Genomic DNA, 13,419 nt, shown 5'->3' with positions numbered 1-13,419 from the left:
GAACCTTAAGTTGCATCCTTTTTCTTAGGTAGACTGGTCTGTGATTTTGTTTTCTTATCTTCTTGTATGACTTTTTAAATCAAAGTTTTATTAGTCTCATAAAGTAAATTGGGTAGACTTCCCTCTTTTTCTATTTTTCAGAACGATTTGTATAAGAGAGGGAATATCTCTTCTTCAGATGTTTAAAAATTTGGTAAGGTTTGACTGTAAAACCAACTAAGTCTGTGACGTTGGAGGGAGAGGAAGTTCCAGACTTGCAATTACTGATTCAATTTCTTTAATGGCATTGGTTTATTTAGCTTGTTCATTCCTTCTTATGTCATTTATGTAATTTATATTTTTCTTGAAGATTATCCATTTATTAATGTTTCCAATATATTTGAAATTGTCACAGAAATTTTCTATGATCAAAAAAATGTTACTATGTATATAATTATATTCACCTTTCATTCCTAATACTGCTTTTTATGACTTTTCTTTTTTAATATTAATCATTACTGCTAGAAGTTTATTTTCTTAGTATTTTTAGGTATTACCTTTTAATTTTGTTACTCTTGCTTTTTGCTTGCAAGTTTATTATTTTCTGCTGTCATCTTTATTATACCCTTCTATTTATTTTTAGGTTCACTGTGCTTTTTTTCACTAGTTTTTATAATTTAGCTGAAATGACTTTCAATTATTTTCAATATTTTTTGCTCTTAATAAATGCAGTAAGGACACTTGTATACTGTTTAAAAGTAGCATGTGTTTTCTCTGAACATTTTAAAGGACTTGTTCTTAATCACAAATTAACTGGAAAGTGAGTAGAATGATTGAATATTAGAGTTGGAAGCAATGTTTGGGTCCCAATGTTTTCATTTCATTTTTATATGTTTTTTTTCAGAATTGCTGTCACAAATTACCACAAACTGTGGCTTAACATAATAGAAATTTATTGTCTCACAGTTCTGGAGGCTAGAAGTAAAAAATCAAGGTTTCTGCAGGGCCATACTTCCTCCAAAACCTATAGGGAATCTTTCCTTGCCTCTTGGCCTCTGGTGGCGGCCAATCCTTGGAATTCCTTGGCTTGCAGCTATATCACTCTAGTCTTGGCTTCTGTTTTCACGTGGGGTTCTCCATATGTGCCTGTCTTCACATTATGTTTTCCTCTTATAAGGACACCACTCACATTGGATTAGGACCCACCCTAGTTACCTCATCTTAACTTGATTACCTCTTAACTTGATTACAAAATAAGGTCCATTCACGGGTGCCAAGGGTTAAGACTTCAACATATCTTTTGGGGGAGGGGGCTGGTCACAATTTAACCCATAACAAACAACATGACCCAAAACTGAGACCCAGAGAGGTTAAGGAACTTGCCCGAGGCCAAATAGTTTAATGACTATTAATTACTCTTCAGATTTCCCTGCTCATAGGATTTTCTCAGGTATTACAAGATGTAACCAATTTCGAGTACCTCAGAGGGGAGTTCCATGATAAATATGAACTTCTGGGAGATAAAAATCTTTGCTCATCCACCCGGGGGAGCCAGGCTCAACAGGGCTCTCAGGACAGCCAGGAGTACCGTGAGAAGATGGAGCTACAGGGAAGAAGGTAACACTGCTTTTCATATTATTGGTGTAAAACTATTGAACCACACTATATCTTGGTCCTGCAGAAGCTCAAATTAAACCATTCAAGACAAACTTAGTCCTTTCAAGAAAAAAAAAAAAATCCCACAACTCTTAATTTCCTTTTTCTCTTAGTTCAGATAAAAGAGCGCCAATTCAAAGCCTGAGTAGTATCTCACACCCTCTGCCTTCTCTCTGGTATTTTGGCCATGGTATCCTCCAGTGACCTAGTCCCTTTGGGATTCCTAGAAAGCACTTTTATTTAAACTTACAGAAAAACACTTTTTTCTTTCCCCTCCAAAAGGAGAGTCTGTAAATGCGTTCAGGAAGTAAGGCGACTCTAAAGATTTCCTGAAGTATTTTGAGTTGACATTTGAAATACTCATTTTTCAATATAAGTAGTGGAAAACAGCAGATGGAAAGGCTGAAGGTCCTTCTTGTTTTTTTAAAAAACAAACCACCAAATCTGAATGAGGAGCCAAAAGAAAGTGAGCTTATTGCTTTGGCAATTGGCTGGGAAATTGGACTTTTTCATGATATTTCAGCTGCTCTGAGCTAAACTGGAGTTTGATATTAATTTATTCAAGTTGGTAAACTTCCAACTTAATTTTGAGACTAGAGTGAAGACCAGACGGTCTGTATTGGAGGATTGCAGCAGAGACTCTACTGGCTGTAAGAAGAGACAAGGTGGGTATGTACATACTGTCTATGGAGGGTCAGCTAAGACATCAGTGCCATTTTCTCTAGGGAGAAGCGGGGCTTCCAGGAGCAACAGGCCCTGAAGGACCACCTGGAAAAGGACAACCTGGCCTCAAGGTATGGAACTGACAGTGGTAGGGGAAGGGAAGCAGACTGCCTGAGTTCTGGTCCTGATACTAAGGAGCCATCTTAGGAGAAATTTGATGTTATTCTTGCTATGTCAAAGGTGTTTACTTCTGGCTTAAAATTATGGATACCAGCTTTTGAACTTTTATAAGACAGCAAGTATGTATTATTCATTTTCATTTTCCTAACATCTGTCATTAAGTCCCAGCTTACAGGAAGAGTTCAACACATTTTCTTAATAAACAGCCAGACTGACATTTAAAAAACACATAGTAAGGGAAAAGAAGACTTGAGATACATCAGTGAGATGTCAAAGTCCATAAATTTTTTTTCAAATATTTATACAATCTCACAGAGTAATAAGAAATATAACCTTATTAAGTGGTACTTTCACAACATGGAATACATTTATTTTATACATTGTAGAAATGCTAGTTGAATAACATCTTTATATGTCAAGATGAGAATATCCAAATTCATCAATAAGACCATTAGTGACATTATCTATAGCCTCTAAGGTGTCAGATGTTCCTGCACTTCTTATGTGCGGTCATCAATGACCATATAAAGATTCTGAAGAATTATATATGAGTAAAGTAAAAATAAAGTCCATATACTTATTAGTGTTCTGTTTATAATTCTATTAAAATAGTAATTGATAGCTTAGATGTCTATGCCTTGTGAAAATATTGGCTAAAATTGAGTTGTTAACCTTAAATGTGAAAAACTGAAATATAAATATATTTGTAGAATTTCAAACATTTTAAATAATTGACTAACCAGACTCTGAGATCTATTTTTGGTGGGGTGAGAAGCAGGGAGTAAAAACATGAACAGAGAATCCCTTTTCAACGTGATGCAAAAAATACTTTTAGAAATGATTGCCTATTAACATTCATGAGAACTAACATTTTCTTGAATATACTTTTGGAAAAGAGACCCTTGGAGTTATAACTGAAGCTGTGGGAATGAATGATAGCTCTGAGAAAGAGAGCTGAGGTTTGAATCCCACATTTTACAGTAGCTGGAGAAAGAGCATTCAGAACAGCATGAAGATAGGCAGAATGCATAGTAGTACCATGTTAGAGAAACCAAGGAGAAAGGGTTTCAAGAGGAAAGCAATGGGTGGTGTCAAATAGACCAGCAGAGCAAGGAGAATATGCATTGACTGGATTTGTGGCTTTCAGGTGATTCGGCGCTTACGGAAGGCTATTGGAGAAGAGTGGTAGGAATATGTTACATATCCAAGGTATGTTATGGTTCAGTGTTGGCACTTTGTAATAATAGTTGGATTCTTACTGTTGGCTTCTGGGATGATTTAGGTCAATAAGTTCAATTTGGTAGTTAATGGGAGAAAATAAATAGTTGTGGGTAGATTTCATTTCTGTTGACATTAATAATGATACAATAAGTTATATTCAATATTTGGACATTCAACAGGTTTTTTTTAAATTACCTGTGTCACTACTCTCGATTAGTATGCGTATTAGGGAGTTCTTTGCATGTCTGTGGATTCTACAGGTCACCTTTTCTTCTTAGTGAAGTGTCTGCATTGCCGATGACCTTGGTAGAGTCCAGTGGTTCTCAAGGTGCAGTCCCTGGAAGAGCAGCACCTGATGCTGCTGTCAGAAATGGAAATTATTGGACCCCAATCCAGACCTATTAAATCAGAAACTCTGGATGTGGGGCCCAGCAATCTCCAGGTGATTCTGATGCATGCTGAGGTTTGAAAACTGGAAAACTGTGGTATAGTCATTTATGTCATATATATTGAATGACCTTGGCTACAAACCCTGAGGAGTTCTTTTGCTGAGCTAGACACAAACTTAGGTATGGTGCCTTGCAGTTGAACCCTAGTGTAAGGATAGTTCTGGAATTCTCTGAGGCTTCTGGCTGAAGGTAATACAATTCTTTGGGGGTAGCATTGGTGTACACAACCCTGCTGGGGAACAGTAGGCAATTTCTAGCTCTGCACCAGGTTAATGCTCACTCATCTTTCTACCGGTTGAATTATTGGCCTCCTTTGGGAGAAAGAACTAGACTCTCCACTGAGGAAGAAACAAGGCTGGATTTTTAAAATGTCTTATTTTATATTTTAAAACTGATATAGCACAGAAGCTGAAAAACAGCATGACGAATCATAGATGGCTTTCTTTTCTGAAACTGTCTGTCTGAAAATCATCTGTTAATAGACCAAGGGGGCAAAAAAACTGTAAAGTCAAATCAAAGGCCCCAAAGGAAGATACTGAACATAGAGTTTAGAAAATACTAAATCATACTGAATAAATGAAGACTGAACAATTCTGAAGTCATCCAATCTGTTCAAGAAGATCGACAAACCCTGTGCAACTGAGCTGGGCTTGGGGAACATCACTTTAAAGTAGGTATTCATTGAGAATCTGGCCATGATATAACATTAAGGAGGGTCTGTTAATAGAACAACTATATTTTTATTATAATTTCTGTCAGGGTGATGAAGGAAAGAAAGGGAGCAAAGGAAATCAAGGACAGAGGGGATTTCCAGGGCCCGAAGGACCAAAGGTATGTTTCTTATATTCTCATTTTTGCTTTGGGGAGATTGTAATTGTGCCTGGTTTTAATGGAATATTAGATTTCCACTGTTTTCCTCTCAACAAATACAAAACAAAAGCCCCCAAATGAAAAAGGCTTTAGAAAACACACTATTTCAGACCATAATAGAATGGAATAAAGAGATTGCATAAAACATGTGATCTTCATTGAAATATTCATTCTGATAGGAGAGAATCTGTGTGTCAGTCCTCTCTAGTAACAGCAAAATATTAAGTAGTTGGGATAAAGTTAGGACCATAGAAGATATCAATTCTCTATCATCTTGTTTTGCTGAATAAGAACAAAAAAGCCCCAGACTGAGAGGCAATGCAGTGAGGATGAGGAGCAGGGCTTCAGAAGGCAGGAGAGTGGGATTCTCATCCTCCTCCACCCCGGAACTTCTGGGGGCCAGTCAACTTCAACCGTACAAAGAAAAGAGTAATAGTATCTATTTCACGGGGTTGTTGCGAAGACTTAGAAGAGTGAATAAAGAACTTAGCATGGTTCCTGGCACATCATAAGTGTTCAATACATGGAGTTATTCAGAGAGGAAAAAAATCAATATGTGAAATGGAAAGTAGGGCATATGTGTCCTGATAAACTGCCCGAGACAGGGTGCTGAGGAACAAGTAAGGAAATTGGGAAGCAAGAAATTAGATACGTGTCCTGACTAAGCAGGAGAGAATATGGAGGTCATCTGGACGTGTCAGGAAACAGAAATTGCACACCTGAGAGAGTTCAGGGCTCTAGGAAGATGCTAATTGTAAGAAAGAAACAGGGAGTTCTGTTCAAGGACCAGACTATTAAAGAACAACTTAAAAAAAGGGTACCGGCAAGATACGAGCAGGTACAAAAAAATAAGGCATCCCCTATAGACCAGTAATTCTTAAACTTCTGAGTCATCAGTATTGCCTGGGAGCTTGTTACAAACCCCTATTTCTTAGTGCCATGCCTAGAGATCTGGATTTAGTATGTGGGTGGGTCCCAAGAATCTGCATTTCCTAAATAAGTGTCTTCTGCTGCAAGTAGTTCAAGGAGCACATGATGAGAAAAGCCATTATACAGGAAATGTGTTGGATTAGTATTAACAACAGTGATTACTCTATGTCTTAGTTAAGCTGACTCAACGTGAATATTTTTCTGTATTTTGAAAGAAAGTTTTTTCTGATAAAGAATTGCCATATTTCAAAACATACACCTAAATAAGGGTCTTTAAAAGAATTGTATACTTTCTATGTATACAATTTTGTATTTAAAAGTAATTGGCTTCTCTTTAAAAAAGCAGAATAGATTAAATCTAGAAGCATCATTTTGCTTCACCTGGTGTTAGTGAATATTTTAACAGGTTAATGTTTTATCCCTTTGCCATGGGATTGAATAGGGTGGTTATCTGTTGCCAGAACCCTGGCTGTGTCCTGTGCCATTGCCATACAGGTTTGGAATTAAGGACTGGCACATACAGGCCTCGGCATCACTTGGCCCCAGCGGCCAGTGTGCTCAGCCTGTTGGTCGTATTATGGAATCGGCACAGGGGGAGGCCTCAGCTGTGAAGATGGAGGTGGCTTGGGGCAGGACTCATCCCCAGTGCGTCTGACTGATAGAGTCCCTCCTGGAGGAAGCAGGAGGACCAGACAGTCAATTCTCTAAGGCAGGAGGAGGCCAATTTTTTGGTAAAGGTACAGTGAGCAAATATTTTAGGCTTTTTGGGCCAAGAAGCAAAACTGAGGATATTACGTGGCCACCTATTTAACAATCATTCAAAAATGTGAAAACCATTTTTAAATGATTGTTATATAGGTGCTGTACAGTAGAAATTAATGCAACATTATAAATCAAACATACTTCAATAAAATAAGTTAAAAAAATAAAGACAATTGCTTTGCACAGTGTTTTAAAGTGCTGTAGTGGTACTTCTCTCAGAATCACCAGAGGTGCCTCATAAATATTCATATTCCTGGGCCCAGCCCCTAGACCTATTGAAATAAAATCTCCAGGGCTGAAACCCTGGACCCTATATTTTACCAGATTTCTCTAATAATTTCTCTGTTCCCTAAAATTTGAAAATCACTGATCTAGAACCAGGTAGGACAGAGACATTGCTTGTTGTTCCAGACTGAGTCTTTATTGAGACTCACACTGAGACAAAAAAAAAAAAAGGAAGAGAAATGTTTTAATTTTCCTGTTCAAAATTTCATTTTTTTAAACCATAAACTCTCTACTTTTAATAAGGGACGTGAGATACCATACAATGGAAGACTGATATACTGTGGACCATAAAATAAAATAACAAAGGAAAAAGTTATAAACTAGAAGGAACATTATTTACCTACCAAGTATACTCAGAAACTTACACTAAAGGTATTTGTTATAATGGAACAAATATTTCCCTCTGAGCTTCCTGGCATAAAAACACAAAAGTGAATCACCATGAATTGCATGATTTTTATTAGCTAATAAAAGGATGCACAAGAGAGAGAAATTTCCTATTACTCAGGAATTAACTGAATGCATTTATTAAAGGGAGTGAGATTTTAATCATCAACAACTTTAGTAGTGGCTTAACAAAGATGCTCAAATATTTTCACATTGGTCTGTGAAACAGGTCACAATACTTTAAAATGCTGGAAATACATTTTTATATTTTTTAATATAATTCCTGTATATGGTTTCCTTGTTTGACATGTAATGGGTATTTTGCTCTTTTTTAAGGGTGATCCAGGGATTATGAGCCCTTTTGGGATGCCTGGAACATCAATTCCTGGACCACCTGGGCCAAAGGTATGCATTCTTGGGAATAGTTTTTTTCTTTTACTTGGGTCTTTGGCAGTTGGAGTGGGAAAGGCCAGCAGCAAATTTAAGATTAGAAACCAGATTTCTTGCTCCTAGTCTTGAACTTGTCACTTTACCTTGAACTACCTCCCTTAAATCCTAGACCCTAAAGCATGTAAGAATTTATTGCATTTGTTCAGAATAATCTGCTAATCAGAAAGTCTGGCAGAAAAGAAATCCACTCAGATGTAAGAGCATTCCCGGACGTTTTCACAGTCTAAATATTTGAGTCTAGAGAGCCACCTATTATTTCAGTGGCCTTTCTCTGAACAGCTTAGTAGTCTTTACTGACAGTTTTTATTTGCTTACGATTTGAAACTCTCCTCAAATACATTAGAAGATGTACTCTCTCAGGATCTGATTCTAGTAGATTAAGCCCTTTATAATTGGCCAATGGTTTTTTTGCTCTGTGCCATTATGGTTTATCATAAAATCTAAAGCCTGAAACTGTGAACATTATTTGAAATGTACAGGGAGATAGAGGAGGACCTGGGTTTCCTGGATTTAAAGGAGAACCTGGAATTGCTATTCGAGCACCAAACGTATCCTTTATTCATGTTCTTTCGTTTTTTTTTCCTGTATGTGAGAGAAGTGAAAGTAGATTTAATGCATCATAAATTGATGATTGTGATTGTTCTACTTGAAGTCTCTACGTTGATGAACTGAAATATAAGAATACACTATTCCCTTTTTAAAAAAATCAAGCTAGCAGATCATTTATTTTTCATAAATGTGGGGGATGATAGCTCCTCTGGTAAAATGTTTGCTGACTAAACAGTTGACTGAAAATGCTCTTTTTGTAATATCTTTGATATGAGATTATATGGCCTCTAGCCTCCTTCATTTACATATTAATGGCCAATGTATCTCTTCTGTAAAACACTGTCCAAAAAGTTCATGTTTGGAAACTTTACTGAATCAGATTTCCCTGCTTTGTTGTCCATCTTTCAGAGTTATTTCAAATGAAAATGTAAATAATTATAGAAGACAGCTTTAAGTAATCAACACTTTTTTCCCATGGCAACAAAGTACCATTTCCCTCCTCACATAAAACCCAGCATCAAGCAAAATTCTACATTCCAAATGTCAACAAGCACATCCCTGTTTATGAGAACAGGCTTTAGGGCTCCATAATCAGCACTTATTAAATTAGTAGCATGTTGTTATGTAGCTTTGAAGCTGGCTTTAGTTTATCAGATTGTCTCTTCTAGATGAAAGGGTTCAAGTACTAACGTCAGTGATTTTCAAACTTCAAAAAAGAAAACTTAGAACCATCTTTGAAATATAATGCAAAACCTATTATATACTGACATAAGTTGGAGTGGTTCTTTTTGAAGGATGAGGTAAGATCCTGACCTCTGCTGTTCTTAATCACTTTAAGGGTCCTCCTTCCTAGAGTGATGATCTTCTGGCTTATTTGAGACAGAAGAGGTTTCCGGGATGTGGCATTTTCGAGCTAAAACAGAGGATGTCCTGGGCAAACCAGAACAAGATGGTCATCCTTCTCCCCAGACTCTGAGGCACATAGGAACCCAAGATATGTAAAAATTCTACGGAAAACCAAGTTATGTATGACTCAAGGAAAATATTCCAAATTTCCTAATGCTAAAACTACAGATATAACCTCAATCAAGAACATTTGGGTGACATTTTTCATATTGTTTGATAACTTCCTGAATCTGTGTATTCCTAGGTCTGTGATTTAAAGTTACTTCTCTCTCCTTATACTATTCTTTACAATAGAAATAAAATCTAATTAAATGTGCAGCCGGGGTTTAAAAGCTCCACCTGTTTTCTACTGATCATTATTAGGCGTCGTTGGTGATAGTATTTAAAGTTATTTGCCTCTTCAATCAATTTTCTAATCCCTTGGCCTCTAACGATACTCTTTCTGCCATTCTTCCCTAATGCATTGGTTTTTAAGCTCTTGGAGGGTTAAATGTCTGATCAAAGTTTTGGCACGTTAAATTCAGTTTTGTGTATCACTTCAGGGACCTCCCAGATTTTTTTTAAAGCCCATTTCGAAACACCTGATTAAGATTTCTACCCTAATTTCTGTTGAATGAGAGAGACACTTCCAAGTGAATCATTCTGCAGGACATTTTCTTGAATCCAGTGCAGAAAGACCAAGTGGCAAAATTCCATCCATAGAAATACTGTGAGGCGTCCAAAATAAAAATCTGAGCGAGAACACTGCCCTTTCCCCACCCCCATTAACATTAGAAGTAAGAAGCTAACCGAAATTTTTGTAGGAGAGAGGACAAAAATCCCTAGGAAAAAAAATGTTCAAAAACGATGAATGTTTCAGTGGCTTTCCCCCCACTCTGGGTGCCAGAGGATAAACAATAACAGCTGCTGATAATCTGTTATAGGCTTGGAACTTAGAAATGAAAACTGAAAGTGAATTTTGTTTCCAATTTTTTTCTTTCAACTTAACCAGGAAGCAGTTACTGCTTCGTTTTGTTGCTGGCCTGCTCCCTGTGTAAGCATGCAGAGAAATGGGCATCTTATTTTGGGACCTGTCCCATAGAAAATGTTTAGCATTTTAACCTTGAACATAATTGGAATAGTATAATAAATTGCTTCTGAGAAGTGACCATTTCCTTAGTGGGGAATACACCAAAATTCACCTCTCCAGAACAATTTGTTTTTTCTCTGTCATACAACTTTAAGAGATCACCTTGGGTTTTTGTTGATGATAAATTGTACCTTAAGTGTTTATAAGTGGCCACATGTTTTCTGAAGATCATTCTTAAGAACGTTAACCACATAAAGCCAGTCTCTTTGTTTTAATAGGAAATAATAGCTATTGCATTCATGATTTTCAAAATCAATTTAACTTTCGTATTGCTTAAATGGCTTGAAGAATTTTTTTTCCCAATCCTTCATTCATAGGAGTAGAATCAGGAGCAGTTTTGGGGAGTTAGATTTTGGGCAACCCTTTGGCTTGGAATAATGGCGGTTTGATTTCAGCGTTTGCTTGCACATAATACAAATATTAAGAATCCTGATACTTCTTCCAATCTTGGAAAACAAAGGTCTGTCTGTTAGTAGAGCTTCCTCCTAATGTGGAAAAACATAAATATTTAAAAACGTGAACAGCTCTTTATCAAAATAATTGACGTGTATTGACAAAGGCCATTGTAAGAGTTATCACAGCAACAGAACGGAATGTGGTATAAATAGAAATGTTTTAAATTTAAGCGTAGTAGACTTACAATTAATAAATCTTCTCTGGTAAGAGTCTTCCTCTTTTTTTCTTTTTCTCCATTTTAATTTAGCCAGAAATTTCTCCGAGTTCGATTTGTACAGAGAACTCTAATGTTCAAAAGGCAACAATTCTCCTTCCCTGTCCTCTATATAGGAGGTCAGTAGTTGCTACTAAAAGTTTGTGATGCCCAAGGTCATCACGGTAAAGCAGTATTTATAACTTTTTCCTAGGTCTCAGGATATGAACCACAAACTCTATGTCCTATTCTTTTATAAAGTGTTCTTTGAAGATTAATCTGTTTTTAATTTTTATTTGAGCTTATTTATTCCTCACCTAATTTGGGCCCCATTGAGGAAGATAATAGATGTAATATAATAATAGGTAACCTACAGTATCTTATTTTATACTTAAACTTTTACTACATATTCTTCTCTACTCTTCTCACATGATGCTTACTAAATTTTCTCATTTTATACTTCCTGATTTATGATGCATTAAAAATTGGTAATTTTTAAAATTAAAATATCAGCAACCAACCCTTTTCTAATGCCCATGAAGTGTGTTTCCTATAGAGGACTTTGTAATGGTTCATATATATTCCCTACACTCATTCCATGGGTAAGACTTATGAGGAGATAAGGAGTTGCCATATTTCCTTCTAAAATTTTTCAAACCATTCCTTTGCACTTATCAAATCCACCTTTGGCATGTTGAGTTGGTTTCGTGCTTAAGTTTTGCCAGGTGTTTCATAGTTTAGTCTTATGACATCTCCTGGTGTTGGAATTTACCCAGGGTGCCCAAGGCCCTCGGGGACCAGTGGGCGCTCCAGGACTCAAAGGTGACAGCTATCCTGGTGTGGCTGTAAGTGTGGACATTGCTTTTATTTCCGTCCTTCCTCCCTCCCTCTTTTCCTCCTTTCCTCCTTCCTCCCTTCCCTTTCCTTCCCTTCCTTTCATCCCTACCCCTCTCCTTTCCTCCCTCTCTCTCTCCCTTCCTCCCTTTTCTTTTCTTTTCCTTTTTTTCTTTCTCCCTCCTTCCTTTCCTTTCCTTTCCTCCCTTCCTTCCTTCCTTCCTTCCTGAACACTGCACACAACAAGGTTGCTTCCTCGCCCCCTTATTATGTCATCTCAGGGCCCTCAAGGATTACCAGGACCCCCTGGACCAAGGGGTTTACGTGGAGTGGGAGACACTGGAGCAAAGGTAAGCCTTTAAAGTAGGTAACAGTAGCTTTTAAAAATGTACCTTTAGTTTGGTAAAGGTGAAAATCTTTATCAGACGTGATAGAAGAGGAGAAGCATCTACAGAATTGATCAAGTGATTTTTCCTCAGCTATGGACTTCCTGGGCCTTGTACTCACTTGAACATGTAGATTAACTTTATGGTTTTTGGTAGCAACCCTCACATTCCTTTGCTGCCTGGTCTTCCTGTACCAAGAACAGACTTTGGTTCAGATCCCTCCCCTCTCTGGCCACGCCCCTGCCTAAGTGCTCTCATTCAATACCATGGCTTTAACCACTATCTGCACACTGATGGCCTCCAGGTTTCTATCTTCCCTCCTCTAAGCCCTGCTTTCACACGTCTAGTTTCTTACCATACATCTCCTCCGAGATTTCTCACAGACAACTCTAACCTAACATCCAAAATAAAGCCTTGGATTTTCACTCCATAAGCCTGGAAATGGTGCTACCGAGCACCCTTTGCTCCTGCCATGATACCTGAGTCATTCTTGGTCCTTCCTTTCCCTCTCTTCCCTCCCCGTGTAGTCCTATGGTAAATCCCATCAGTTCTACCTTCAAGGTATATCTTGCTTCTGGCTGCTTTTCTCCTGCTGCTTCCATCAGGCAGCCCACCATTATCTCTCACCTGGGCTATTCAAACCTCTTCACTGGTCTTCCCTCTTCCACCTCTGCCCTTCTATTACCTAGCAGGCAAATTGATCTTTTAAAACCATAAATCAGATCACATCTCTTTCCTTCTCAAAAAAACTCTCTAATGGCTTCTCTTTGTACAGAGAACAAACTCCAAGCACCTTCCATGGCCTCCGGGGCCCTTCACAACTTGGCTGCCACTCCGGCCCCTTGCTCCCTTGCTGCCTACCTCTAACCACACTGGCCTGCCCTCCTTCAGCTCATTCCTGCTTCCAGACCTTGCCTTTGTCAGGATAGCTCCTTCTTCAGGTCTCAAATCTTGCCTCCCTGTCCGCCATACAAAAGGCAATCCTCTCCCCACCCCCATCGCTGTCACGTCCCCCAGTGTGTTTCCTCCACAGCACGCAGCATTTCTGAAATCATCTTGCTTATTTACTGCTCTGCATACTTCACAAGAGTATAAATTTTCCTGCAGGCCGGCTCTTTGTCGTACTAAATTCTT

At 37.9% G+C, this 13,419-nt stretch overlaps 2 protein-coding genes across 2 annotated transcripts in view; one reads left to right on the top strand and one right to left on the bottom strand.

The window, feature by feature from the left end:
- Window positions 1–13,419, top strand: part of COL28A1 (collagen type XXVIII alpha 1 chain) — a 160,136-nt gene that overhangs the window by 66,775 nt on the left and 79,942 nt on the right. Inside the window, 7 exon segments of the mRNA XM_036862947.1 lie at window positions 1,531–1,596; window positions 2,361–2,429; window positions 4,908–4,979; window positions 7,719–7,787; window positions 8,312–8,380; window positions 11,842–11,910; window positions 12,181–12,249. Of these exon segments, the coding sequence (XP_036718842.1) occupies window positions 1,531–1,596; window positions 2,361–2,429; window positions 4,908–4,979; window positions 7,719–7,787; window positions 8,312–8,380; window positions 11,842–11,910; window positions 12,181–12,249 (483 nt within the window).
- MIOS (meiosis regulator for oocyte development) overlaps window positions 1–13,419 on the bottom strand; it is a 158,499-nt gene that overhangs the window by 131,928 nt on the left and 13,152 nt on the right. The window lies entirely within an intron of this gene.

This window comes from Balaenoptera musculus, chromosome 9, assembly GCF_009873245.2.
Source record: "Balaenoptera musculus isolate JJ_BM4_2016_0621 chromosome 9, mBalMus1.pri.v3, whole genome shotgun sequence".
Taxonomy (NCBI): Eukaryota; Metazoa; Chordata; class Mammalia; order Artiodactyla; family Balaenopteridae; genus Balaenoptera; species Balaenoptera musculus.
Note: the sequence above shows the minus strand (reverse complement) of the source record. Positions and strands in the feature narration are given on the sequence as shown.